Below are 26,276 nucleotides of genomic sequence, written 5' to 3' on the forward strand. Positions count from 1 at the left end.
AAACAATAGAAATGTACAATTAGATATGAAATGAACACTCAAGATTTAATGGAAGAGTGGCTTTACTAGCGTTCAATCATCCAGCCCCTCCTTATTCCCTATAAAGCTGTTTTTTTTCTACTTCCTTTTTCTTCTTTTACCTGTGGGGTGCAGGGGCATGATATCTCTGTTGGCTTTCATGCACTTTTATCTCTTTTGCCTTTCCTTTTTCATCTGATGTTTGTACCATCACTGGGTTAATTTTCTTTTACGATTCCATTCTACACTCGCATCGGCAGTCAAAATTATTGCCCATACCCGCCTGCCTCAGGCATGAGGCTAACTAACTTGCTCAGTCGCGACTTGCCAGAGCTCCCCGGCCCATTATCTATATATATATATATATATGGAATATTTGCATTTCGTAGTTTGACGTACGTAGTGTTGTCTAACTATTAGCATGTGCAATTCTATTGCAGTGCCTGTTTAGTTAGGGTTCCAATAAATATATTTAACAACGAGTTGCTCGCAAATTATTTTGGTTAACCATCCATGGGTTTGCCTCTGAGAATACGGGTCGAAAACTGACTGGAATTTTATGACGTCCATGTTCACGATATGAATTTTTTAAAAAAATCCTTTAGATCTTAAATATTTTAAAAAATAAAACATCTCAATTCGGTAACTTTTATCAATTTCTATTAATTTGCTGTCATTTCCCCCCCTTCATAACGTCATTATCAATCCTTCTGACAGTCAAGTATAGTTTTGACATGTCCAGATGTGCCTGGAAGAAGAGAAAGGAACATCATTCTTCTGTAAACGTAAACGAAGAAAGAAAAGTGCAAATGATGCCATGGCTGGGTTTCACTTTTCGCAGCAGTGGTCCTAGGAACCAAAGACTTCATATATATAGCAGTGCATATATAGATATACAACACACACACCTCCTAACTGTCCATGTTTGTACCAGTCAACTAGTTTATTTTCCTATTATTCAACCCATACAACATTGATGCTGAAGCCCCTTGAATTACAGACACTGATGATCCAAAAACTTGACTGAAGTATAGTTTGTGTGGGTGATTGGTTACTTTGCTGCGCGTGGGAATCAGACAGGGAACAAATTGGAGCGGATAGTGTTCGATGAGGGACCATCAAAATTTTGTGCGCTGGTTGAGTGATGTACAACAAATAATTCACAAAGCTTTTTGCTTGACATGATTGACCAGCCAAAAGGGTTTCCTCAGTGGATTATTAGGTGGCAATAATATCTGTATGATTATAGGAATATGTTAGAGAAAGAAGAAAAAACTAAATGGATCAGAGAAAACTGGACAGCCCGGATCAAACCAACACTGCAAATGATTTGAAGATAACTGCGTTTCCCCAGAAAATAATGAATCGATCACCATTCGATCAATTACTGATCATAATTCTCATCGAATTTCGATGAGGCCAGATTGCCCAGTTTTTATCTTGAATAATTGGCTGTCATCATAGTAAAAAAAAATAAAAAAATCACTTTAAGCACTTATTATTGCTTTGTGAGTAAAGGACGTAGGAGTGGGTCTTATATATGCATGAAATGATGGTGAGCATGATGGAGGGACCCAAATGAGGCCTTTGATCATTACAAAGGAATCCCTTGGATTGAGGAGTTGTAGTCTAGCTGCAGCAGCAGCCTTGAATTTGTGGGGGCATCCTTTCCTATCTCCTCCTCCACAGTGTCAAAAGACGGGAAGATCAGGAAGATAAAAAAGAAGGGGATCTGCATGTGATCCAACAGCCTTGATGTTCCCTGTTCTAAGCCACCCTTCTTCTTCTGTTGTCTTTTGTGACCTTCGGGGTCTAATATATACTTTTTTGGTTAAGTATGTTTAGGTCATTCGTGGATGTTATATTGTTCGGGACTCAAACTTAATCTTGGCCCCCTTCCCATTTTTTGAACATGATATGCTTGATCATCAAGAGCACCGATTAAAAAGCATGGCATTAGTGGAATCTATGGGTCCAAACATCACATCAAGCCGATCATGTTAAAGCGTAAACATCTTTTTGGTGTGAGAATTTGCATGTCCCGTAGAATATATATGCTGTATATCTGCAATAATCAACCCCTTATCCTCTGTATATGACAAAGTTTCTTTAGTTTTATAGTAGGATCTTTTTCACATAGATGTTGAATCAGTGTTTTTAACAAAGAAGAGAGAAAAAAGGAAAGGAAAAGAAAAAAGAAGAGAGAAAGGAAAGACATATCTTGTTGTTCTCTCCTTTTAATGCAACTCTAAAGTGACTTGAAATGAGCTTTCTTTTTATTAATAAGAAACAATTGCCCATGCAAGTCTAGGAAAGACGTCTTTCATGTAGAAAACCTTTTGGACCTACGCTAGCTGAAGAGACTAGTTTTGAAGTAAGCTGCTTTTGAACCTTTTTTTTTTTTTTAAGAGGAATATATAGAACCTTTGCATGCAAATGAAATCCACAATATTATTCTAAAGTACTTCATTAATTTTAAGATTCCTTTATCATTCAAATAATCAGTCAATTAAAAACAACTCCCTTTGCTTCATTTGGGTCAATGTCTTAACATGCACGCGTATTAAAAATAAAACAATAAATTGAATTCCAATATTATTCTCTTGATTGAGAGAACCTTAAAAGTGCAACGTAAGGTTTGTAATGCTCCTGTTCTTTTATTCTTGAATTTGATGGAAAGTCCAACGGGCATGAGATGTATAAAGGAGTAGTATTTGATTGTAAGTGGAAAATCGTAACTGTTGCAACTTGAATCTTATTTCAATGAAAGAAAATATTGAATATATAATTGCTTGCTAGCCTAACCTTGAGTGTGTTGTAATATTCTTCCTCTAATTTGAGCCATGCCTCGCCCTTTGTAAACTTTTGTTCTCCTTTGACAATACTGAAAAACTTTCTCTCGAGGTGGAAGTATTCTGTTGTATGTTTTGACGTCAAGAGCTAGTTTTTCTTATTCATCTAGAGGTATGGTGAGTTTTTTTAATAATAATCAAGATATTTATTTACGAATCAATTTAACCATTAAATCTATGATATTAATCTAGAATTCAAGAAATTAGGGAGTTACAAAGAAGATGAAGCAATTAACAAGCTCTTATAAGCAAGAACACAAAATGCCTTCAAGATCTCTAAATTAAATCATTTCTTCCTCTAACCTTTAACCAAAGTGTATGATAGTGGAGGATGTGCATTCCAATCCGGCTTCTTATCTTTGAAGATCAACTTGTTCCTTGCAATCCAAAGACCCCCATAAAATACCATATGATATATAGCATCGTTCAAGCACTTCGTTGGAACTTGCCTTTGGCTATGTCCCCGCCATTAATTAAATTATTTGATCTATTGTATTCAACATGCACCAGAGATGCCAAACCAAATTTGAAATTGTTGCCATAATCTTCACATGTGGTAGCAATGGAGGAAAAGGTGAGTATCATGCTCTGTTTCATGCTCACAAAAGGGATTTATTGCCTAGCTGGTATGTGTCAAATGACGGTGTGCCAGGATAGCTCTTATACACACTTTGCCTGTCTAGTAGAAACGACCATATGAATAATTTGATATTTGGTGGGGCAAATCATTTCCACAAGAGGGAAGTGCAAGGGAAGTTTCATGGATAAAGAATGTTATCAATTAATTCACTTCCCAGACTTAACAGTATAGGCATCGGTCGTGTCTTTTGCTCATATTTTTATATCAGCTCTGCTTGTCATATACAACCTACGCACTGAACAATAGCTATCTCTTCTCTTTTTAATCGCGATCATGCCTAATTTCAATCCCAGTAAAATAATATAGAAATTATAATTTCTAAGATATGATTGTTCCAATATTATTATTTTTAAAAAAAATCAATAAAATTGCACTTTGAGGGTAATACAATCTTTGCATATTGTTCATTAGTTATTATAAAATTGACCGGAAAACATATCTTTTCACTTTTTTAGCATAATAAAAATTACTTAATTATCCTTACAAAGTGAAAAATATAAAGTTGTCATCCCAGGTCATTTTTTGTTCTTATTTTCATAGTAAAAATCACAATTATACCTTTGAAAAACAAAACAAAAAATGACAAATTATTGTCTAGAGGCTATTTTGTATTTTTTTGTTATATTTATGTTTTTAAAAGGTAATTTTATTTTTTAATAAATAAAAAATATTATAAAAAATAAAAGTTGTCGATGGTTGATCCGCTACCAACAATCAACGACGAGCTTTCTTAGCGTGGTTAGGTTTAGCTTAGTAAACCCTACCTTCTATGGTGGTGCGTGTTGTATCTTGAGCTCTATTTTTGCTACTGGTAGACTTTTGCCTTTAATCTCTCCACTCAGTTTCTGCACTTGGCACTTCATACTCTTAAGCCAACCCTTCCATTTTTTTCTCTTCAGATTTTATTCATGGTATTTTGATTAGTATTTTTTTTTATTTGAGATTGTTTAAAGAATTGGATTTTTTTATATAAAAAAAATTGTCCTCCTTTTATTTTTGTTTTAGAAAATTTTTTGAATTGATTTTTTTTATTTTACGATTCCATCCTCCTTTAATTTTGTTTTCTATGTGTTTTAATCCTCAATTTTTTTTTTTTTGCAATTGCTTTTTGCTTTGACATATTTTTTAATTTTTTTTTAATGATTTCATCATCTAATATTAAATTGGTTGAGATTTGAGTTTCTTGATTGAACCGAGATCTTGAATTTTTCAGGTTACAAGTTTGAAGTATTAACCTAAGTTATGGAAGTTCATGTAGATTTGCTTGTTTGTTTTTTTTTAAGTTAATGTATTTTCAATTTTTATGCTTCAATATTTATTTATTTTTCAGTTTAACCCTTCTTTGATTTTTATCAATTATATTTATTCTCATTCTTTTAATTTCTATTAGTTTTGTTTTAGATGATTTTTAGAATTGAGGTTTTTTTTTACGATGTCATCTTCCTTCAGTTTGTTTCCTATATGCTTTGATCATTTTTTGGTTACAATTATTTTTTTGCTTTGGAAAATTTTTTAATTTAGATTTTTTTGTGATTTCATCCTCCAATGTTAATTTGGTTGGGAATTGAGCTTCTTTATTGAAAATGTTTTTTAGTTTATATGATTGACTCTAATCTAGAAGATTTGCCCTTATTTCCTTGTTTTTTTTTTTATAAAAAAACTAATATTTTTTTAGTTTTACCTTTAAATATTTATTTATATATATTAAATCTCATCTCTATATTTTTTAATCAAACCCCAAGTCAGTTGAGGCCCAATCATGGCTCAGTTGGGAGATGAATAAGGGAGAGAAAAAAAAAATTATGATTATCTAACTAGATTAACTCATTGTAGCTGTGTCCATTGTATGAGTTGTCAATTTTATAAGTTAGTAAGAGTCAATACAACAAGTCATTATCTTTATTATTATGCTCTATACATTTTTATTTTTTTTGCAATTTAATCATTTCATGGTCTATTGCTCTACATTTAAGCTAGAGTTATGTAGGTGTTAAAACAATGCTACTATTAATTATTTTTTTTTACCTATATCACCATTTGAAAATGATGATTAATTTACTCTTAAGCTATTAGGTTAAACAAGTCACATTAACTTTTTATTTATTTATTTACATGTATGATGTTTTATCTCATAAAAAAATAGCAACACTGATATTTTGGTAATGCAGTCGATGGGTTCTTATGTGATTAGTAGTGGATCCAAGCATATTAGGATAGCATGTTGCATATTTTTGGTTGCTTTTGTGCAAGCCTTGCCCACAGTACCCACTTCCTGTACATGATCCTGAGAAATTGTCATCTGAAAGGACTGAGACGTCCATCACAGTATACATAACAAAAAGGACAAACTGAGACTGGTTTCATGGGCGCGCTCGGTAGAGAGAGACAAACGGGTACCTTGTCCTATCCATTAATATCAGTGTGCCCTTTCCTCGTGGGATCGATCCGTATCCCCTCGTGACCCATACAGCATGGCTAGCTTCTTCTATCTCTCACATAAATACACAGTACCCTCTGCTCTTCTTCCACCTTCTTAATCTGACCAGTACCTTTTACGTCTAAGTTTCGATTTACGCCCCGACCTTTAAGTTAGACGGTCTAGCATTTTTTAGTACTATTACTATGTATATGCAGCATGTTTTGAGATGCTCTTGTGCATGCATGATTTTTAAACTACGGTACCCTCTCTCTCTCTCTCTCTCTCTCTCTCTCTCTACGTATATAATAAGAAACTAGTAGTTCTTGCAGAGCTGGAGCTAGAAGGGTTAGTGAGATAAACAAAATAGAGTGCTGCAAAAGACAGAATTAAGAAAAAACAACCCTGTAGCTTGTCGTATTGAATACACATTTTATATTTTCATTTTAGAGACAGAGATCTAGAGAGAGATTGGTAATTAATTTATCAAGGTTAGCTTTTTAAATTATACACTGGGATTTAATTAATTCTATCCGTATTCTCTCTGTGTTTTAAGCTGTCTCTCCTTGAAATCCTCGTTATATAGATTATCTAATTATTACTGTTATCATTTCATTATTAATAACTAGGGATATATAGTAATTGTTTTTGGAAGGTATCGGCTGTAGTCATGTGAGAGATAATATAGGAGGAGCTTTTGTGGGGTTCACTTTCACTGCGTTTTAGAGATTAGAATAGAATCTTCTTGGCTCTTCAACGCGTAGAGGTGTTTGTGTTTGTGTGTGAGTGTGAGTGTGTTTTCGGTTTGATTTTGCTGGTGATGGTGGTGGGCTCGGTAGGATCTGTGCCCAAGTTGCTGACAACTTGTGAGAGGAAAGATCATCCTTTATTCTCTAGATCTCCATACTCTTTGTGGACCCTTTTTTTATTTTTTATTTAATTATAATTCTATATGCATGTCCTTAGAAATCTGGCTCCATGAATCATGAAATTTACTGCTTTACTCCTTAACTATTCATGCTTCTGTTTCCTATTAATCATAAACTGCTCTCTCCATCATCCTACAGGTCCCATTGTGTGATTGTTGGACCCACCTGGGCATCAAGTGGTTCACGATTGGATTAGTCGATAACCTTATAGTAATCGATCAATCAGGTTAATTTCTTGTGGATGTGAAGGAAGTGTGTTTGTTGATTGTGGGGAAAATCTAGAATGGGGTCATATTTTTGAGGAGAGCTATAGTGTGAATATGCCCGGAAATATGCATGTAACATGAGTAAGGAAATGGAAGGGTGATAATAAATATGTTTTGTAGAAGATAAGAACAAAACAAGTATCACGAGAATGGCATACAGAACCACCAAAAATACAGGGACAGTTTCCATGTCAGCCGCTGCAGTCTTGCAGAGTGCAGAAGGGTGAAGGCTTGAGCTTGAGAATCAAGAAAGGAAAGACAAGAAGACAAACACACAGAGAGAGAGGGGGAGGAGCATAGGAAGTTTTTTAGACGATGTTCTTCTCGGGCTATGGAGATAGTATTTCCCATTTTAATTGAATATCGGGACTAGAAACTGACGTTTCTTCTTATCAATTTCTAGTTGCTTCACAAATCTATGCAAAAGTGGATAAAAAGAATAAATGTCACATGCAACCTTTCTATTTTATAATATTTGTTCGCATCAATATTGGCTATGCCCATCATTTGCTTTGGAACTTGACGACTTAAACTAGGTGATGCTCATTATTCATGTGAGAAAGTTAAGTTTCCTTTGGCATTACACTCTGGCTATCATGAACATGAAGTTTCTTGATTTTTCATTGCATATTTTGAATCATGGGAGCTGTTTTTCCCCGTAAATATCAGGTCATCAAATGATTTTTTTTTCTTTTTGTTCAAGGGGTACCATCATCTTGTTCATATCTTGACACTTGTAGCAGTAAGATTTGAGCTCCTTTTTCTTTTTCTCTGAATGTATGTATATTTCCATTCATTTTAGTGCTGTTCATTGCTAAGATATAGCCAAGCTGAGATGTCATTAATTATTAAATTTCGAAGACATGAATGTTCTCTGTCTGATCCCTTGAAAGCTAGCTAGCAAGGGGGGGTACGTACGTACATATAAAACAAAATATTTCTTGGGCCATTACAAAAAAGAAAGCAAAAAAGCTGTTTATTTTTCAGTTATTCATGGAGACTTTTGGGGCCAATAATGCAGTCACCTGAGACACGTCGTCAAGGAAGCCGAGCCACGAAAGAGCCAAAGTCGGATGCTCCACGCATGTAAAGACTACTACTATTACCATAAGGGGCAGTATAGGACGTAGAGAGAGAGAGAGAGAGAGAGAGAGATGGAGTGAGTAAATGTGATGGCTCTGCAATATTTATTAAGCAACAAAATGAAAAGAGACCATCGATCGGTTTGACGTGAAGTGAAAGTCCGAAAACACCTCCGTCTCAAAAAGGCAGCTAGGTGTTCTATATATATAAAATTTTCAGCTCTTCTCCTTCTATAAATTAAATCTTGAACTTTAAAAATAAAATAAAAATTAAATTTTGATCCTTCCGTAAATTTTTTCTCTAATTAAAATTCTTGGCCCCTCATATAAAGGCGTTAGAAATGTGGCTGGTAAGGTAATCATGAGGTCTACAGATGAGGCTGAAAACCACAGTTAAGGACGTACTGTGTAATTATGACTACAAGAGGATATATGAGGAATAAGAAGTGCAATTAAGGAAATGTACAGTGTATAATCAAGACTACCAAAAGGAAGGAGGCCTGTTCAAAAAGATACAGATCAGAAAAAAAAAACATAATAATCATTGAGACGAGCATGGAATGGCAGTTATAAAGTGTTTTGGTGGTGAAAAATGAAGAGAGGGAGTGAAAATGAAAAGGAGTTCTTTTTTCTAGACTAGCACTGCAGGAAAAAAATAATCAAGTTTATACAATTGAAAAAATAATTTCTAATCTAACATATTAGTTGATAAATATTAGTTGCTAGGTTCATATATCATATACATAGCCAGGTGTTTTGCGCTTCAACTAACAAATTCCCTGCAAGTTATTGCTTTCCCAAATAATTCACTTATGCAAATATATTTTTTTTTTAAAAATCTAATGGCAGGAAAGAAATCACAATAATCTAATGGCTAACAAAAAGAATGATATAACAAAAAAAAAAAAGAGAGAGGAAAGATAAAGGAAAAGAAAATAAAGAAAGAAACAAATGGGACTTCATAAACACGCCGAAAATCTGAGGATGAAACTTTTAATACTACTAGAAAAATATTGATGAGATAAATTTATAGACACCATGAAAAACCGACTTTGAAACTAACAATGAGTCACACATGCAATTTAAAGATAGCAACATGCTTATTTATTGGTATCTCATCACCAGTTTTGAAATTGACTTTCATGATGATATCTATGTATTCATCTTGTTGTTATCTTTCTCATGGTACTAAAAATTTCATCATTGGAGTTCTGTTGTATCTTTGACGTCTTATTCATTATCTTTTTTTTAATTTTTTTAATTTTTTTTTTGGTTTTTGCCATGTCATTTTTTTTCTAACTATTAGATTATTTTAATTTATTTCATGCCATTGCATTTTTATAAAAATGTATGTTGAATTTCGACTAGTTTAAGAATTATTTTTCCAGGTAATACTTTTCTTTTTCTTTTTCTAATCCAGCAAAAAAAAAAAAAACTCAAAAAAGAGAAGGGTGGCATTTTCAATTTAAAGGCAGGCCTGCACCATCCTCCAGTGCCTGATTTTAAGTGGCTGTGCGCGGGATCAATGTGAGAGAGAGAGAGAGAGGTCACGGGTTTGTCTTGAAAGGTCCTTATTTCACAGTTCTAGACAGACAGACAGACACATATTCTCTCTCACCACACAACCGAGGAGACTATCCAACGTTATTGTGAATTCACCCCTCTTTTACTTACAGAGTTTAAAAACAACTTGTAGACAATATTTTACTGTATCACCAAGACACTTAAAAACATCCCTCCATCCTCTTCAACATTTCAATCCACACCCAGGACTCCCATCCCAAGCTTCACAATACCGCCATATTCACACTCTCTTCCTTAGCTATCACATCCAAAACCGTCACTGTTTCTCTCTTACACCTCTCTCTGTCTCTATCTCTGCAAAATAGCAGGCGCTTTTGATCTCCAATGGCTCTCATGTTAGATAACTGTGAAGGCATATTACTCTCATTAGACTCCCACAAATCAGTCCCAGCTCCTTTCCTTACCAAAACCTACCAACTGGTAGATGATCCAGCCACTGACCACATAGTTTCTTGGGGTGAAGATGACACTACTTTCGTTGTTTGGAGGCCACCTGAGTTTGCTCGTGATCTCCTTCCTAACTATTTCAAGCATAACAACTTCTCTAGCTTTGTCAGGCAACTCAATACCTATGTAAATATAACTTCAATCACTCTTATCATATGCCCTTTCTTTAAGACTTTGTGTCTTTGTTTTTTGTTTTTTCTATTTTTTTATTTTGGCTCTGATTTGGGTTTGTTTTTGGGTGTTTGGTGCATTAGGGGTTTAGAAAGATTGTACCTGACAGATGGGAGTTCGCTAATGAGTTTTTCAAGAAGGGAGAAAAACATTTACTTTGTGAAATCCATAGAAGAAAAACAGCTCAGCCACAAGTAGCCATTAATCAGCACCACCCACATTCTCCTTTTGGTGTTAACGGGCCCAGTTTCTTTCCTTTCCCAAGCAGAACCAGCATCTCTCCATCTGATTCAGATGAGCAAGCCAACAACTGGTGTGATTCACCTCCTCTCACTTCACCACCAAGAGGAGGAGTTGCTACCGCCACAGTTATTGGTGGTGGGGGTGGATTTAATAGTTCAGTCTCTGCATTATCAGAAGATAATGAAAGACTAAGGAGAAGCAACAATATGCTAATGTCCGAGCTTGCGCACATGAAAAAGCTTTACAATGATATTATTTACTTTGTCCAAAATCATGTCAAGCCTGTTGCTCCCAGCAATTCCTACTCTTCTTCTTTGCTTCTTTGTGGCCCATCACCTTATGCTACAACAAATCATGTTACTTCTAATGGTTCTCTAGTACAGAAGCCCTTAAACCAGCTTCTTGGGTACTATCCTACAACTGCTCCAACTAACCCTAAGCAAATCCCTCAAGTTCATGTTTTGATCAACTCACCTACAACTACTTCACAGAGCTCTTTGACCATTCTTGAAGAAGCCAACAACAATGTTTGCAAGACCAAGTTGTTTGGTGTGCCATTACAAACAAAGAAAAGATTGCACCCAGAGTATGGTTCTAATCCAGGAAATATGGAAACTAGCAAGGCTCGTTTGGTGTTGGACAAGGATGATTTAGGATTGAATCTTATGCCTCTTTCAAGATGTTAGTATCTTCAAATCAATTCAAAAGATCTGAGCTTTTTGGGTTTTATATTTATATCTTTTCTTAGATTTTATTTCTCGTTTGATTTTCATTGTCTTCTTTGAGTCTTAAGATAGTCTGAGATGATAGTAGCTACTAGCTCGTGTTAATGAGAGAAACATGCGTGTGCGTGCGTTTTGGTTTTTGTGACCTTGTATATAACTTTAGTGCCGGGTATTTCCTCCCACTGCCATGAATGCAGGTGGGGTTTGGTTAGAATGAAGATCAAATCAAATCAAGTTTAAAAATCGCAAGTCCATTTCTAAAGAGATGTCCTTTCATTTTGATTGTTTGCAATTTATTGCTCTCTCCTCCTGCTTCTCCTCTTTCTGAATTTAATGTCTGTAAGCTTCAGTTCCATTAATTAATGCAAGGGAAAGAGAGAGTCTTGATGGCTTAATTAATTTCCTTTCCTTTTAGGTTCTTTTTTTTTTTTTTTTTTTTTGGGGGGGGGGATAGCTGAGAGCTGGGTTCATCTAGGGCTTTCTCTGATTAGTCCCATTAATGTATGATACGCAGCACTATATATGTCTTGCAAAATACTTCCAAAACATTCAAAAACTGATGGATGGGATAGAAACAAAAGTATAAAAGGGCAGCTAACCAGCTGAGGACAATATGATGATGGTCATTCATTTCTCAAAATATGATTAGCCTTTTCATAATAACTATCATTATCATTAATTATTCCTATAATTATTTGTCAATGTGAAAAGAAACTGTGTCTCTATAATACAATTAATCTGGAAAAGAAGCAGGCCATCATTTCTCGTTTGTATGCACTGTCAGTAGACGGCAATAAAATTACAAATTATCAGATGTAATGAAAGAGTACGGGGTTCAAAAAGTAAGAAGAAAAAAAAAAAGAGCGGCCTGTTCGATGAAAGCGAAATGCAAGAGAAACTGACTAAAAAATAAAGTGGTTTGAAATGTTTCTATCAAGGCTTCTATACTTCTTCTGAGGACCAGAAACCTTTGCTTTTACCTACTTTAAGTAGCCGATCAGCTTCCTCGAACCTCCCTTTGGATCCCATCTTCTCTTTCCTTACAACACATGCATCCCTGTTTTCACCATTTCCAATCCTTCTCAGTTTTTCTTCTTCCATGCTACAACCCCATAAAGATAGAGTCTTCATCAATGTTAGCTAAACAAAACCAGCATTTGCTTAAAAAACCCCGTCTCTTTTTATGCATGCCTTCGCCTTGTAAAGTGGGTTCGACTATACATTTCTACTGGCATGGGTTTTAATCTTCCTTTGTTTTTGTTGGCTTGTTTTTTTGTGTATTTTTTTCACGAAGATTATTTAATGTCTGAGACAGAGAAGCTCTGAAGAGACAGAGATGGGAGCATGTGTTGAGAAAAGTCCATTTTATCTAAGGTAGACAAATAGTATTCTTTGTCGTGCAATGTATACCTCTCATACGACATACAAAACCCTAACCCTAGTTTTTCTTATTTGACAAAAAAGTACCCCTATGCCTACGCCCCCTTCTCCGAGCCTTTGTCCTTTTTAGGACTTGGGAGGTATCGCACGTGACATGAAAGTTCCTGCGTGATGTAGAATACATAAATGAGATGACACGTCAGTCTATATACTCGTAGAAGGTTGAAAAGGAGTGTTGGGTGATGGGGCATCCAAAAGTGGATACGGATCATCCAGTAAAGATGCTTTAAAGGAAGGTGTTTGAGTGTTGCTGCCTAACAGCGACCATCGAAATAAGGTCATTTGAATCAAAGTTTTAATTTTATTTTTTTTTAAATAAAAAAAAAGGAAAAGGGAGCGATGGGATTTAAAAAGACTTGTTATGCTTCGTTTAGTCTTTTAATTTGATAGCAGTTTGTTGACATTTCCTTAGGCTTCTTTTTGTACAACACTTTATTGACAAGTTTTTGACATATACCACATATTCATACTACCGATAAGGATTTATATAATGCAGGGTGGATGCGTGTAATAAATAAATATAAGGCTGTAAAAAAGAAAAAAACTAGCTAGTTGTATCCAAATTGTTTTCCCTTTTCTCCTCGAAGTTTCCCACGAGGCCATGCCCTACATATACATATAGCCTACCCTAACTAGGTTTAGTTTTCTAAATATTTAACCTGTACCGGAAGAAATTAGCTTTTCAATCTAGCAATGCATAATTAAAAGTCAAGGTTTTTTTTATTATTATTATTGTTATCCTTAAAATTTTTGAGGATTTTTTTTTAATTTTTATCCACTAACATTACATTTATATATGATATTAAACTTCATAATTTATTTCAATTTATTTTATAGGATTTCTCGATTCCATGACTTGGATTACAAGTTTTGAAGGTTAGTTATGTTGACTCGGTCATCTTTTTATCTTTTTTTAATCAAGTTTTTTTTAAAAAAAAAATTCATCGTTTAATATTGAGTTGATTAAGAATTAGGCTTTATATTTGCTTTTGTATTTTTTAATTCTATGGGGTTATTACAGTCTCATGATCTGGGTCGTGAGTTTTATAGGTTAGATAGGTTGACTCGAGTTTATTTTATCCTTGTATAAATTGATTTTTTTTTTTATTTTCATCCTTCAACATTAGGTTAATTGAGAATTATACTTTTTTAATTTTTTTTCTTTCAATTTGCTTTCTATGTGTTATCCCGATCTTATGACCTGGGTTTGAAAGGATAACCCGGGTTTACTTGGGTCATTGTTTTTGTCTATTTTTTTTTTACATTTCTTCTTATATAATCCTTCAATTTAGGGTTGATATTAAATTGGGCTTTATAATATTTTTTTTTTCTTTTCATGGAGTTATGACGGTCTTATTATCCAGGTCATAGGTTAGGTCAATTGAATCAGGGTTTTTTATCCATTTTTTGTTGATTTTTTTTCAGTTATATTCTATGAGGTTATCTCGTTCTAACGATATAGGTTTGATAAGTTAACTCGGGTTGACTCAACTCATTTTTTTATTTAATTTATTTTTTAATTCCATCCTTCAATATTGGGTTGATTAGAAATTTAGTTTAATAGTTTTTTGTTTGCTCTCTGTAAGGTTATTGGGGTCTTATGACTTAGATAGCGGATTTGACAAGTTAATATGAGTTGATCCTCATCGATCTAATATGTTGTCATTTTAATATTTTTTAAAAAATATCTTTGAGTCAAGCAATTAGTTTTATTGACCAGTTTACATCAGGGATCAATCCCTATATAATTTATTTATTTATAATAAAAAAACATGTTAACAATACTTAAATTTTTTTTTTACATGAAAAAAAATAATTTAACCCGCGGCAGAGCGCGACAAATTATACAATTAATTAAGTATAAAGCTAAAAGGTATGGAGAAAACACTATTTCATCACACTCATTAGCACTATAAATTATAATAGTAATCTACAGTGATGATTTTTTCTTGCATTTGAGCCCTTTTTTTCTGTTTGGTTATTATTATTATTTTTTAATTTAATTTGTATATGATATATATAGGGATTTAGAATTGATAATTTATTTTAATTTATCTATTATATAATTATCATGGTATTAAAATAAAAATAAAAAACATCTCAACATCACAACAAAATCTATTTTTTATAAAGTTAAATTAAATAAATAACTATACGCGTCACCACTTTAGTAATGGTTGTCGTGACGGGTCTTGAAATTGTCACCGCAGGCTCCTAGAAGGCAAAGCAACGTTGCATTGCATTGAGAGGGCAGGTCACTTGCTGGAATTAGTGAATTTTCGTACCTCCTTATTTTCCGTTTTCACGAGATGAAATCTCATCTCATCTGACCGATCTGTGGAAAAAAGTACCGTTGCATCTTATTGAATATTCTGCTTTTTGAATCATATGCGATGTTAAAATAATCCACGACTACATAGCACCGCCTCCTAAGATTAGAACCCTGATAAATTAATTAATGATTCAGATAATAATTAATGCCTTTTAAGGACCACCTTCTACTAGAGCTCACGGGTATCACAAGTAGCATCGTGATATGCTTTATTTTTTAAAGAATTTAGTTAAATAAAAAAATTATTAAAAAAAATTAGATTATTAAGTTTTTTTGAAGTTAATAACTTAGTTTATGAGATTTTGAAGAAGAAATTCTAGTTGCAAGTTTAACAAAGTAATTTTTTTAAAATTAAACTTGATTAGATGATCGTTTTATTTTTCTTTTCACCATATGATTAAACAAAATAGTTTTTTTTAAAAAACATATTATTAAATTTTAAAAAGTTTATGGGCTTGTTTACTAATATGACGAGCTTGACTTTATTTTTAAAAAAAAATATTTTTTTTTAATTTTATCCTTTGGTATTAAGTTGATTGAGAATTTAGTTTTATAATTTATTTCGTTTTTGCTTTCTATGAGTTTATCATAGTTTTTTTAAAAAATCCCAATATTGCGATCATCTTTGTTTGTTATCATATAGTTAAATAAACAATAGTTTAGAAAAAAAAAGTTATTAATCATAACGAAGTCCATTACCTGTTTTACGGGTTTAGCGTGTTGACGCGAGTTACCCAATTTATAGGATTAATGGGTTTACCTATCAAATCTAATATGTTTTTTTAGTCCATGACTCAGGTTGTAGGATGATCAAGGTCGATCCAATCTGACATTGTCTCAATATATAAAAAAAAAATATTGTTTATTTATTTATTTTAAGTTATATCATGTTTTTACCTGTCATTAAAATTATCTTTTAACCCATTAAATTAAATAATTCATTTTAGATCAGGTCTTACGTAGTTTAATTTAAAACTCAAGCTAAGAAAGAAAAGAAAAGTAAAGTTCATAAATTTTAAGATTAAACTGCTTAATGATACTGTTAAAAAAAATTATATACTCTTGATAATTGTTTTTTTTTTTTTTAATTTGGCATTGTAATAATTATCTACTAAAGTACTGTCTTGACAGTTTTAATGTTTAATTACAGGCTCTCCAAACAGCTGTAAAAATTAGAAGTGGAGCATGCAATGTACTGCTCAGCGCATATTCTCGAGGCTGCTTCTGTGCGTTAGACAATTTATCGTGCATAAACAAGTTGTTTAAAACCAGTGGAGATCTCAAAATCTGCTGAAGCCTCCCTGCGTGTAGAGAAGATAGCAGATGGATTTGGGTTGCACATGATGTTTTTTATCACGGTGCAGATCAATTCGATATTAATAATTTGTTAATTATACCAAAAAATAGGTAAGCAATTAATTAAGAAAACGTATTGCTATGGCGGCCGTACTGCTGTTAATCCATACATGGTTCCATCATCGCGATAATAATGCCTAATATAGTGTTTGGGAGCCAAAAATCATCAAGGAAAGAAAGGGGGGTGAAATAAAACAGAGGAGAGGATGTAAAGGGAATGAATTTCATTTTCCTTGTTTTTGCTTGGATCGAGGTGAAAATGAGGGAAGAAAAATAAAGAAATTGTTTTTAATTAAAAGTTATAACTTATAAATAGGTGGAGGTAAAGAGCAAAATTACCTTTTCTACCCTTGCTTTTGAATAAGTATATCATTTATTAAGTATAAATAATAAATTTATAAATTCTTTCTTCGTTTTATCTTCAAATTAAAGTGATTTAGAGCATGTTTGACATTAAAAAAAAATCTCAAAATGATATTATTTTTAACATAAATATAAAAAACATATTAGATCGACACAAGTTAACTCTAATTAATCTGTTAAACTTGTAATCTGAGTTATAGACTTCACTAAATTCAAAAACATTTATTTATTTATTTATTTATATGATAAAAAAATATGAAAAATAATTCAAAATCAATTAAATATTAAAAAATAAAATTAAAAAAAAAGGTCAAGCCAAATGCACGACTTGGGTGGTCAAACATGCATGAGCCTTAAAAAAAACTTAATTTTCAACCCAAAACACCTAATAAACACCATAAAACCTCCATAAATCCTCTACCATTCCCAAAACAACCTTAATTTACTTTTTCATATGTGTTCATATGAAAAACTCACCACCATCAAACTTATTTTTTATGAATGAAACATGTTGATACCAGAAATGTGAGTTTCATAGTTGAAAAGTGATAAAAAAAAAACATTTTCTCTCTCATAATCATTTTCATTTGATTTTCTCTCCCCTCTCTCTAACTCAATGAGTAAAATGTTAAGAAAAGCAACTTTTACACTAAAATTTGAAATGAAAAAAGCTATAAGGGCTTGAAGAAAAAAAAAATATGAGAATGGAAAAAAAAACATTTCCTTTAAATTTTAGATTAGCCATAAGTTTTCTCCTTATTTTACACCTTGATTTTTTATTGTTGATATTTTTTCTTACCTTAACAAATTTTGATAAAATTGTCATGAAATTAAATATAAAAGATTGGATTTTTATTAAGAAAATATTAAGAATAAAAAATGAAAAAAAATGATTAGTATATGATTTTAGACAACCGTTTTAATATATGTTGTTTTTGTAATGGTAGGCTCGTAGCAATTACATAATGTGCTCTTGAATTTGTATTACGATGTCAATGTCGAGTTAATGTTATTTTTGATATTACAGTTCAATTATATTTTTAAATATTTTTTAGATTTAAAACTAATTTTTTAGGATATTTTTGTATTGTTTTTAATTTGTTAATATCAAAACAAATTTTTTAAAAAAATTATTTTAATATATTTTTAAATAAAAAAAAATACTTTAAAACAACCTTTAAGCATCTAGCTGGTCAATGTTTCAAGGTTGAAGCCTACTGTTTCAAAGCGGAAGCCCAGTGAACTAAAACTACATCATTTGTTTTTTGTTACCGCTTATTTTTAAAAAAATTGAATTTTAAATTTAAATTTAAATTAATATTATTATTATTCATGTATCATTCTAATATTAAAAATACATTTTAAAAATAAAAAAATATTATTTTAATATATTTATATATAAAAAAATTAATAACTACGCCTCCGCTCCTCACGACTTTACTTCCGTTGGCCGCCGCTTCCTGGCCTCTTCCCAGCTTCAGGACCCCAAAGCATCTTCATGCTACATCCTCTACTGGTCCTGGTCTAAGGTATATGCACTTGAACTGTTTGATTAAATTCATCTAAGTATGTTTAATCTGATATATTTCATTTCTATCCATTTATTAGCCTCAAGTGGGGGTCAAGTGCTTCCCAGAGAAGCCGGTAAAGCCGCTTGTTGCTAATAGTGAAGGCACTTATCTTGTTGGAGGTGGTTTATCCTGGAATATTTACCTTGGGGAGGTGAATTTTCTTGCTCTCTCTCTCTCTCTCTCTCTCTCTCTCTCTCTTCTTTTCTTCGTATATGTTTGTTGATTTTGGCCAGCGGAAATTAGTTCGAAGAGCTGCTAATTTGGCTGTTGGGATATATCTGTCGTGTGAATGGAATGACGGGTAGATTGCTTAAGAAATGGCGTGCCCATTACAGGACTGTTACTTGCTTGGTTTTTACAGAAGATGATTCCCTTTTGGTTTCTGGTTCTGAGGATGTATCTGTTCGAGTCTGGTCACTACTCGTGTACGTCCTTTGGTTTTTTATAGCTTTTTGTTTAATGTTAATGGTTGATTTTTTATGCTCATGATTGTGGAGTATACTTGAGTTTCTTTTGTACAAGGTAGGATATTTGATGATTATCAAACAGAGCAGGCAAGCACACTTTACGAGCATAGCTTTCAAGAACATATTTTGCGTGTCACTGATATGGTAACAGGTTGATGTGATCTTTGTTGAAAATGATTATTTTCCACTGTTTTCATGTTATTTATAATTTTTTCCATTAACTTAGACACTAATTCATACTTCTATCGATAAATCAGTTGATAAGATGTTAATTGGATTAAGATATCGATCTATAATTGGATTATGATAATTGAGTTCAGTATTCAGTGAATCTGATTGCTTAGAAAGGTCGTCAAGGGAGCCACTCGTAGAATTGGAGTCGAGCTTGCAAGTGATGCATTTTAAACAAATTAGTTTTACAACCTTAGCCGATTAAAACTCTTTACTCAGTACCAATTTGGGGAAATATAACATGTTTCTTTGATAAATTTAGGATATACTTTGATGTGCCTATTCGCTAGCATGGTTTTTGAGTGGCTAGGACCATCCAGTTCCTTGTGCAGAAAGATTCTATCCTAAATGGGGACTGTAATTATTTAATTTTGTTTTTTGTTCAAATAAGAAAATCGCGTACAATTTCAGGATTATAAATTGCTTGTGGTTTGTCTATTATCCTGTGACTGGCACTGTATCATCGGAAACAATTTTGCTTCACTGTATGTAATTTTTATGCTGTTTGTAGAGCCACGTATATTTATTATAAGCAATGTACGCTCTTTCAAATTTTTTTGAATCCATATATTTTGCATTAAATTTGTTCCATGATATGGGCTAAATTTTTTTTCCGATGTGGATTGTATTAGGTGTGGAGCTTATCTAACAGAATCTTATTAAGAAATATATAGTTTTCCTCTATAATTGATGCGATTACATTGGACCCTGGTGAACATGTATTTTATGCTGGTGGCAGAGATGGCAAGATACACATTGCTGCGCTCAATGCTGCTAGCTCATCTAGCAAAAGTCACTGGTTGCATATCATCAGTTCATTACCTAGTCACAGGTTTGTGATTTTTCTTACAGATTCATGTCATAAATGTGGCAATCTTCTAGCATGTAAATTTTCTGCGTTCGAAGTTTTCATTGCTCATATCATTTCCACCAAGTAACTCAGCCTCTTGCTTTTGGATTGTTTTGTTAATTGAAATTAAGGTGCGTGCTTTGTAGTATTTGATTTTTCTGTGTAACAAGTGTGTACTTTATAGTATTTAATTATGCTATGTAGCAAGACTCATCATGGTATCAGCAGTGCCTTCAATTGCTCCGCCCTTCATTGTCATGATGGCATTACCAATTCTTGCTTCTGACAAGGGCCTAGATCTTGAGATTGTGAACATGCTATGTTTTGGAGAAATGTTTCCCATTAATATGCAGATTTAAGTTTCACTCCTGGGGAACATGGTGTTTTTTTCCATAGATTTAGAGATGTTCATAGATTTGTTTTCAACTCAAAAGATAATGAATCGATTTCCTATGCTATTTAGAAGGTTCCTACATGATCTTCAGATATTAATAAGCATCAGCAGCAGCACTTAAATAATTGTTATTATAGATACTTATATATGCCTTGTATTGAACAGTAAGACTGTTACTTGCTTAGCAAATAATACAAATGGAAATATATAGCTTGCTGGATAGGGAGGATAGTATGATTCGAGTTTGGGACCCAAAAAAAAGGTTCTGTTCTAATTACCTAGACTTACGTTCGCTTATTTGCATATGGTGTTGCCTTATTCGTAATTTTTATTCTTTCTTTCTATGCTTACATTTATGTATTGTGATTTGACATTGCACGAATCAAAGGTCCTGCGAACAACATCCATGTTGTTAAGCGAATGGCGTCCTTGAACCCGCAATGTTGTCAAATGCTCAAGCTTCCTCAAGAAGGCATGGATCGTCATTACCACCTCCGCTCAATAAATATATCAATACAACGGATGAGAAAATCGTTACGCAGTAGTTAATCTCCAGGCTTCTTGCAATAATCCTCTGGATTCTTCATGCATCAGCTCTCAAGTGATTAATTGTCAAATCAAAGAACTTCAGGTTCTTAGTTGCTGAAAATGTTTCATTTTTTCACTTTATTAATGCAGATAACTAAATTTTTCCACTACTGTTACTGTGATGAGTGTTGTTTTAGAAAGAGCTCCCTATTGATTTCTGTCCAACTGCGTAGAATCTCTGTAACTTGTATTTACAAAATTTTGATTCCAGCAACAAGGCTCAGCTGCTGCAGCCGAAATGGAGGTGGAGAAGCTAAAGCTTGATTGCACGCAATCAATGCAAATGCTTCAAAGGTGGAAGAAAATGTATGACAACTTGCATGAATTTTGCGAGGACGAGCTCTTGGATGGAGATGACGTGGGGACTGCAAATCAGATATTAACCTGAGATGTCAAAGGATTTCTCATTGCACGAATGGCTTCAAAGTTTCCGTCAGTGTATTTGCCATTAATCCGATGAGTGGTGAGAACCTCCGATTTAGTTATTCACAATCATGTCCTTTTTTTCGGAAATTTTCATTTGTTGACCATAAAAAACAAGTCATCCTGAAGGTATTTGGGAACAACATTCAAGATTAGGATTACGGTAACAGTTTTATCAGACAGATGAGCTTCAATCATGTTACTGCCATTCCATGGAAGCTGGATGATTAACCACTCATATTTTTCACTCTTTATCGATTGCGGGTTTGACTACTTTACCATCCTCAGCCCATCTAAAGGATTTCATGCCCCAAGAGAAGGTCAACTTAGTTTTCCTGATTCCCCTGCCTCTGGAATTTATTATCCTTGTATATGAAGTTGATGTTCATAATTTAAAGAATCCCATGAATTTGCCACAGCATCATGCGGAACAAAGTGCCATTATGACTGGGTGCTCAGATTTGAATCATTGTCTTCATGAGCAATCATATGATGAGCGTTGTCTGTTTACTTATTTGATTAGGGGTTAGCAGAGGGTGAGAATTGCAGTTCTTGTCATAGGTGAAAATGAATTTGTACAGTAAGTATTTCGAAGGAGTTTAAGACATTTAAATAGGATTTTCCAGCAAATGTAAGGAGATAAAGACGCAAAACGAATAATTAGGTAGGCAGAAGCTGGCTCCCCTCCCTTCTTCTTCTTCTTGTTTTTTTTTTACACCACCATGAATATCCGGTCCAGTATATATGCAACTCGATTATATATTAGAACTAATAATTTTTTAAGAAATAAATTCATGATTTAAATTATATCCCTATGTATTAAGCTGTTTCCCTTTTGATTGATGATAGATGCACATTTTTAACCATAATCTCCATGTGTGGACGCAGATGAGCGTTGTAATTGTGTGCTCAAAGCCATTCAATCACAAAAAAAAAAAAATATATGCAAAGAGCTGAAAGAATGCGCAGCCCAAAATTTACTATACAAGGCAAAACTCGGCTTGCGAGCTCATCTGTAGTTTCGTGACGCAAACACCACTGGTGAATCTATAGATTTACCTGAAAAAAAGTCTAATCAACCAGACCCTTTCTGCACGCTAGCTTTCATAGAAGGAAAGACTGGCGAGTGCTCTGAAAATGTACTCTCCAAAAATTGACGCCAAAGCCATAGAGTTTTTCAGGATTCTAACATGTTAATTAACACAAAGCAAAAATTATTTAGAAAAACAGCACGTTTTAAAAAGTTACAAATGACATTTAAGAGTCGCTAGTCACGAGTGCATTCTGCCACTCTCTCAAATCATAAAATTGATTGACACAAAATTCAATAAAAAAAAAAAAAAACAAGGATAAAAAAAAATGTTGGAAACACACCGAAATTTCGATGACGACATTACCAATATCATTAGAAGGATTGAGATAAGATGAATCCAATAATGCCAAGAAAAATCATCAACGATGACAAGAGTGGGCCACACAAACAAACCAAAGATAAGTGAGCCCCAACACTTTTAGATAGCTCATGTGGTTCACTCCGTTTATTGTTTATGATCTTCTTTGGTATTGTTAGATTCATCTTATTAAAATCTTTCCAACGATATTGGTGGTATCTTCATCAGAGCTTCGGTGTGCCTCTAGTGTCATTTTTTTTTGTTTCTCTCTCTCTCTCTCTCTCCTCTCGTAATTTGTAAAGAAATAGGAGAGAGAGAAAAGTAAAATAAAATAACTCTAGAGGCACACCGAGCTCTGATGACGACACCACTAATACCTTTGTAATTATCTCGATAAGATGAATTCAATGGCACAAAAAAAGGTCACAAACAGTGAACGAAGTAAATCACATAAGCCGTCTAAAGGTATCGGGGCTCACTTGTCTTTGGACAGGTCATATGGCCAACTCCAATCATTGTTTGTGACTTTTCTTGGTATTATTGGATTCGTCCCATTAAAATTTTTCCAACAATACTGGTGGTGTCGCCATAGAAGTCTTGATGTGCCTCTAAAGTCTTTTTCTGTTTTTTTCTTTCTTATATTTTTTTTATTGAATCTTGTGTCCAACAAATTTGTAATTTGAGAAAGTAACAAATTACATTTGGGATCCGCGAATCGCAAATATCATTTGTGACTCTCTAAATTGTGTTATTTTTCTAAATATGTTTTACAATATGTTATTTTATTGATAAACCCAAATTCAACGAGCCCAACCCCCCTCATGCTAAAAAAAAAACCCATGATCTCAGGCAACATGTCTGGGCTCAGCCCTAATAGCCCCAACCTTAGAGAAGAGCTCAGCCCCTCATGGGTGTAGCCTAGAAAAACAAGCTCAAACTCTTATAAGCTCAACTTACAGGAAGAGCCTAACTCTCATTGGTTTGGCTTAGGGGAAGAATCTAACCCTCATGGGCTCGGCCTTACGGAAGAACAAAAAACCATGGGCCTGTCATAGGGGAAGAGCCTGGCTCTCATGGGCTTGACCTAAGAGAAGAGCTCATCCCTCATGGGCTCAACCTAGGAAAGAGTTCATTCACCATTAACTCAACTACATTTTAGATCATACTCTCCCAACACTCTTAGATGTATAAAAGTCCTTTAAGAGCAACCATATTTCTATCAACATTAATGTTGTGTAAGGAAAATATATAAAAGTCCTTTAAGTACTTATTATATTTTCATCGATATTAATATTTTGTAAGAGATGGTGTATAAAAGTCTGTTGAGGGCCCATTATATTTTTTTATTAACATTAATGTTTATGTAAGAGATATTTATCTCTTATTAATACACATATTAATAATATTTTCTCATTTAAATTATCACGGTAAAATTATATTTTAACTTTTTTTTCTATGATTAGACAAGACTCATGTGCTATAGTCCCACTCTAAAATATTATTATTTAAAACATAAATCTTGCCCAAAGCTACTTCAATTTTCAAGGAAATCATCATTTATAAAAAAAAAAAAAAATTACTATGCTAGAATACCGAAAAAACTTCAAAGCCATAACAATCCCTAAAACGCCAAAGATGCCTATGACTGTTTGGTCTGAGGAATTTGGCAATTAGAAAACGATCCAAGTTGGTGGTTGAAAACCATGCAGAGAGCGAGAGGTGAAGAAGAAAAGCCAGACCATTTTTTATTAACTTAATATCATAAAAAAGAAAAAAAGAAAAAAAAGAGTTCCTTTTTCATCTCACACTCTCAGCCTGCAGTTCCCGATGGGAGAGGGAACTAGTTGAAGAAAGTGGGAGAAGCAAAGAATTATTAGAATATTTGGTTTTGATGTTATTTTATTAGGCATTCACTATAAATTATTGAATGGGGATGTGGGGAAGAGAAGATAAGGTAGGGCAATGGTGATAATGCCAAGTTTTTTTTTTTTTTTTATATATAAAAAAAAACAACCCAACAACAAAATCTCTCTTCCCAGGATTCCTTTTATCCTATCGAACCTCTCCTTGCAGAGAACATGTCTCTTTATTCATGCCTTCTTGATATACATAAAAAAAAACTGCTTTAATTATTTATTTATTTGTTTGTTCGAATAAGAACTTTAAATTATTCATCAGTATTTTAATAAGAAAGAGTAGGCGTCAGCAATCTGGAGTCTGGACAGAGTTTTTTAAAATCTGCAGGAGTGGATGGGAGAGGGTGTTTTGTGTTGGTGTTGCAGGAAAGAGAGCACGCAATACCAAACAACACTTACATGTTTCTGTTTCTCTCATTAATTATGATCTATCTTCTCCTCTTCCTAGCCAACCTCTGCAAACCACGACCGTGCGTCTGTCTGTCCCATTGATGACGACTCATCAAACCCATGTATAAGCTCTTCTTTTAATCCCATACAATACCGCAAGAAGGAGGGTTACTGTTAGACAATGCATCATAGACTAATCCGAAAAAAACATGATATAAACACAGTTTATCCGAAGATCGCATTTTCCAACTGTACATGTGCATGTACAGCACATTAATTCACTATCTAAACTCGTTTGATGTTCGTAATGTATGAGGCACTTGCGCTCCATTCGAGGATGGGAATGGCTATGTTCATCGAATGTTTTGTGTAATTAAAAAATATATACAGTTGATCGACATCGATCTCTGGTTTGAGCATTAATGCGTTCCCAGTTCCCTTAGCCATCTACTAGTTATTTGAAATGCGTTCTCCTAGGGTGGATAATTTTTTTTCAGCCCAAAAAAAGTAATATGTAAGATTTTTTAAATGCCTTTTTTTTTACGACAAGAATTTTAATTATAAATCTAAAAAGTCTATACATGCATTTAATTAAATTAATAAACAATTATCTTTGTTAATAAATATATATAAAAAATGTTAACATGCATATCTATTTAAGTCATCGAGCTAGAAATCAAATAATTTTTTTTTAACACAAAAAATTAATGTGTAAGTGATATTAAAGTGTTTTTTTTTAACTGCGGGTAAAAAATATAACTAAGAATAAAAAAAATTAATGTTTACATATAATAAGGATCATATACGTTAATAAAAATATATAATATTTTTAGCTTGTTTTTAACGTAGGAGAAAAATGAAAACATTATTGCATTTGCTATATAAAAACACCATTTTCTTAGTCTCTGTATAATAATTTGTTTTTGAAAAAAAACAAAATATAAAGAAAAAGGGAAAAATTACAAAAAAAGAAGATAAAAATAAAAAGAATAATATAAATTGGTCTAGAGTGATAAATATTTAAAATAAAAAAATAAAAAATAATAGTAAAAAAACACAATTGGAGAGAAATCTCAATTGTGCTACTAGTAAAACACTATATTCTTTTAGCATATATATGTATATATATATATATATATATATTTGGCCTCCTCTTCTCCGTGGAATCTTACCACAAGCATCCTTGTCCTT

General features: G+C 33.2%; 2 protein-coding genes across 2 annotated transcripts; both read left to right on the top strand.

Annotated features, from left to right (window-relative positions):
- The first annotated feature begins 9,733 nt into the window (after window positions 1–9,733).
- On the top strand, window positions 9,734–11,665 carry LOC118035768 (heat stress transcription factor B-4). Its single transcript, XM_035041403.2, has 2 exons — window positions 9,734–10,360; window positions 10,489–11,665. The coding sequence occupies exons 1-2, from the start codon at window positions 10,112–10,114 to the stop codon at window positions 11,332–11,334; spliced, it is 1,095 nt and encodes a 364-aa protein (XP_034897294.1). The 5' UTR covers window positions 9,734–10,111; the 3' UTR covers window positions 11,335–11,665.
- A 6,606-nt stretch (window positions 11,666–18,271) lies between these two features.
- Window positions 18,272–21,638, top strand: LOC118035769 (protein ROOT INITIATION DEFECTIVE 3-like). The gene is made up of 6 exons (XM_073407393.1): window positions 18,272–18,393; window positions 18,473–18,586; window positions 18,679–18,860; window positions 18,962–19,053; window positions 19,873–19,965; window positions 21,177–21,638. The coding sequence occupies exons 3-6, from the start codon at window positions 18,730–18,732 to the stop codon at window positions 21,227–21,229; spliced, it is 369 nt and encodes a 122-aa protein (XP_073263494.1). The 5' UTR covers window positions 18,272–18,393; window positions 18,473–18,586; window positions 18,679–18,729; the 3' UTR covers window positions 21,230–21,638.
- The last annotated feature ends 4,638 nt before the right edge of the window (window positions 21,639–26,276 follow it).

Source organism: Populus alba, chromosome 2 (genome assembly GCF_005239225.2).
Source record: "Populus alba chromosome 2, ASM523922v2, whole genome shotgun sequence".
Classification (NCBI taxonomy): domain Eukaryota; kingdom Viridiplantae; phylum Streptophyta; class Magnoliopsida; order Malpighiales; family Salicaceae; genus Populus; species Populus alba.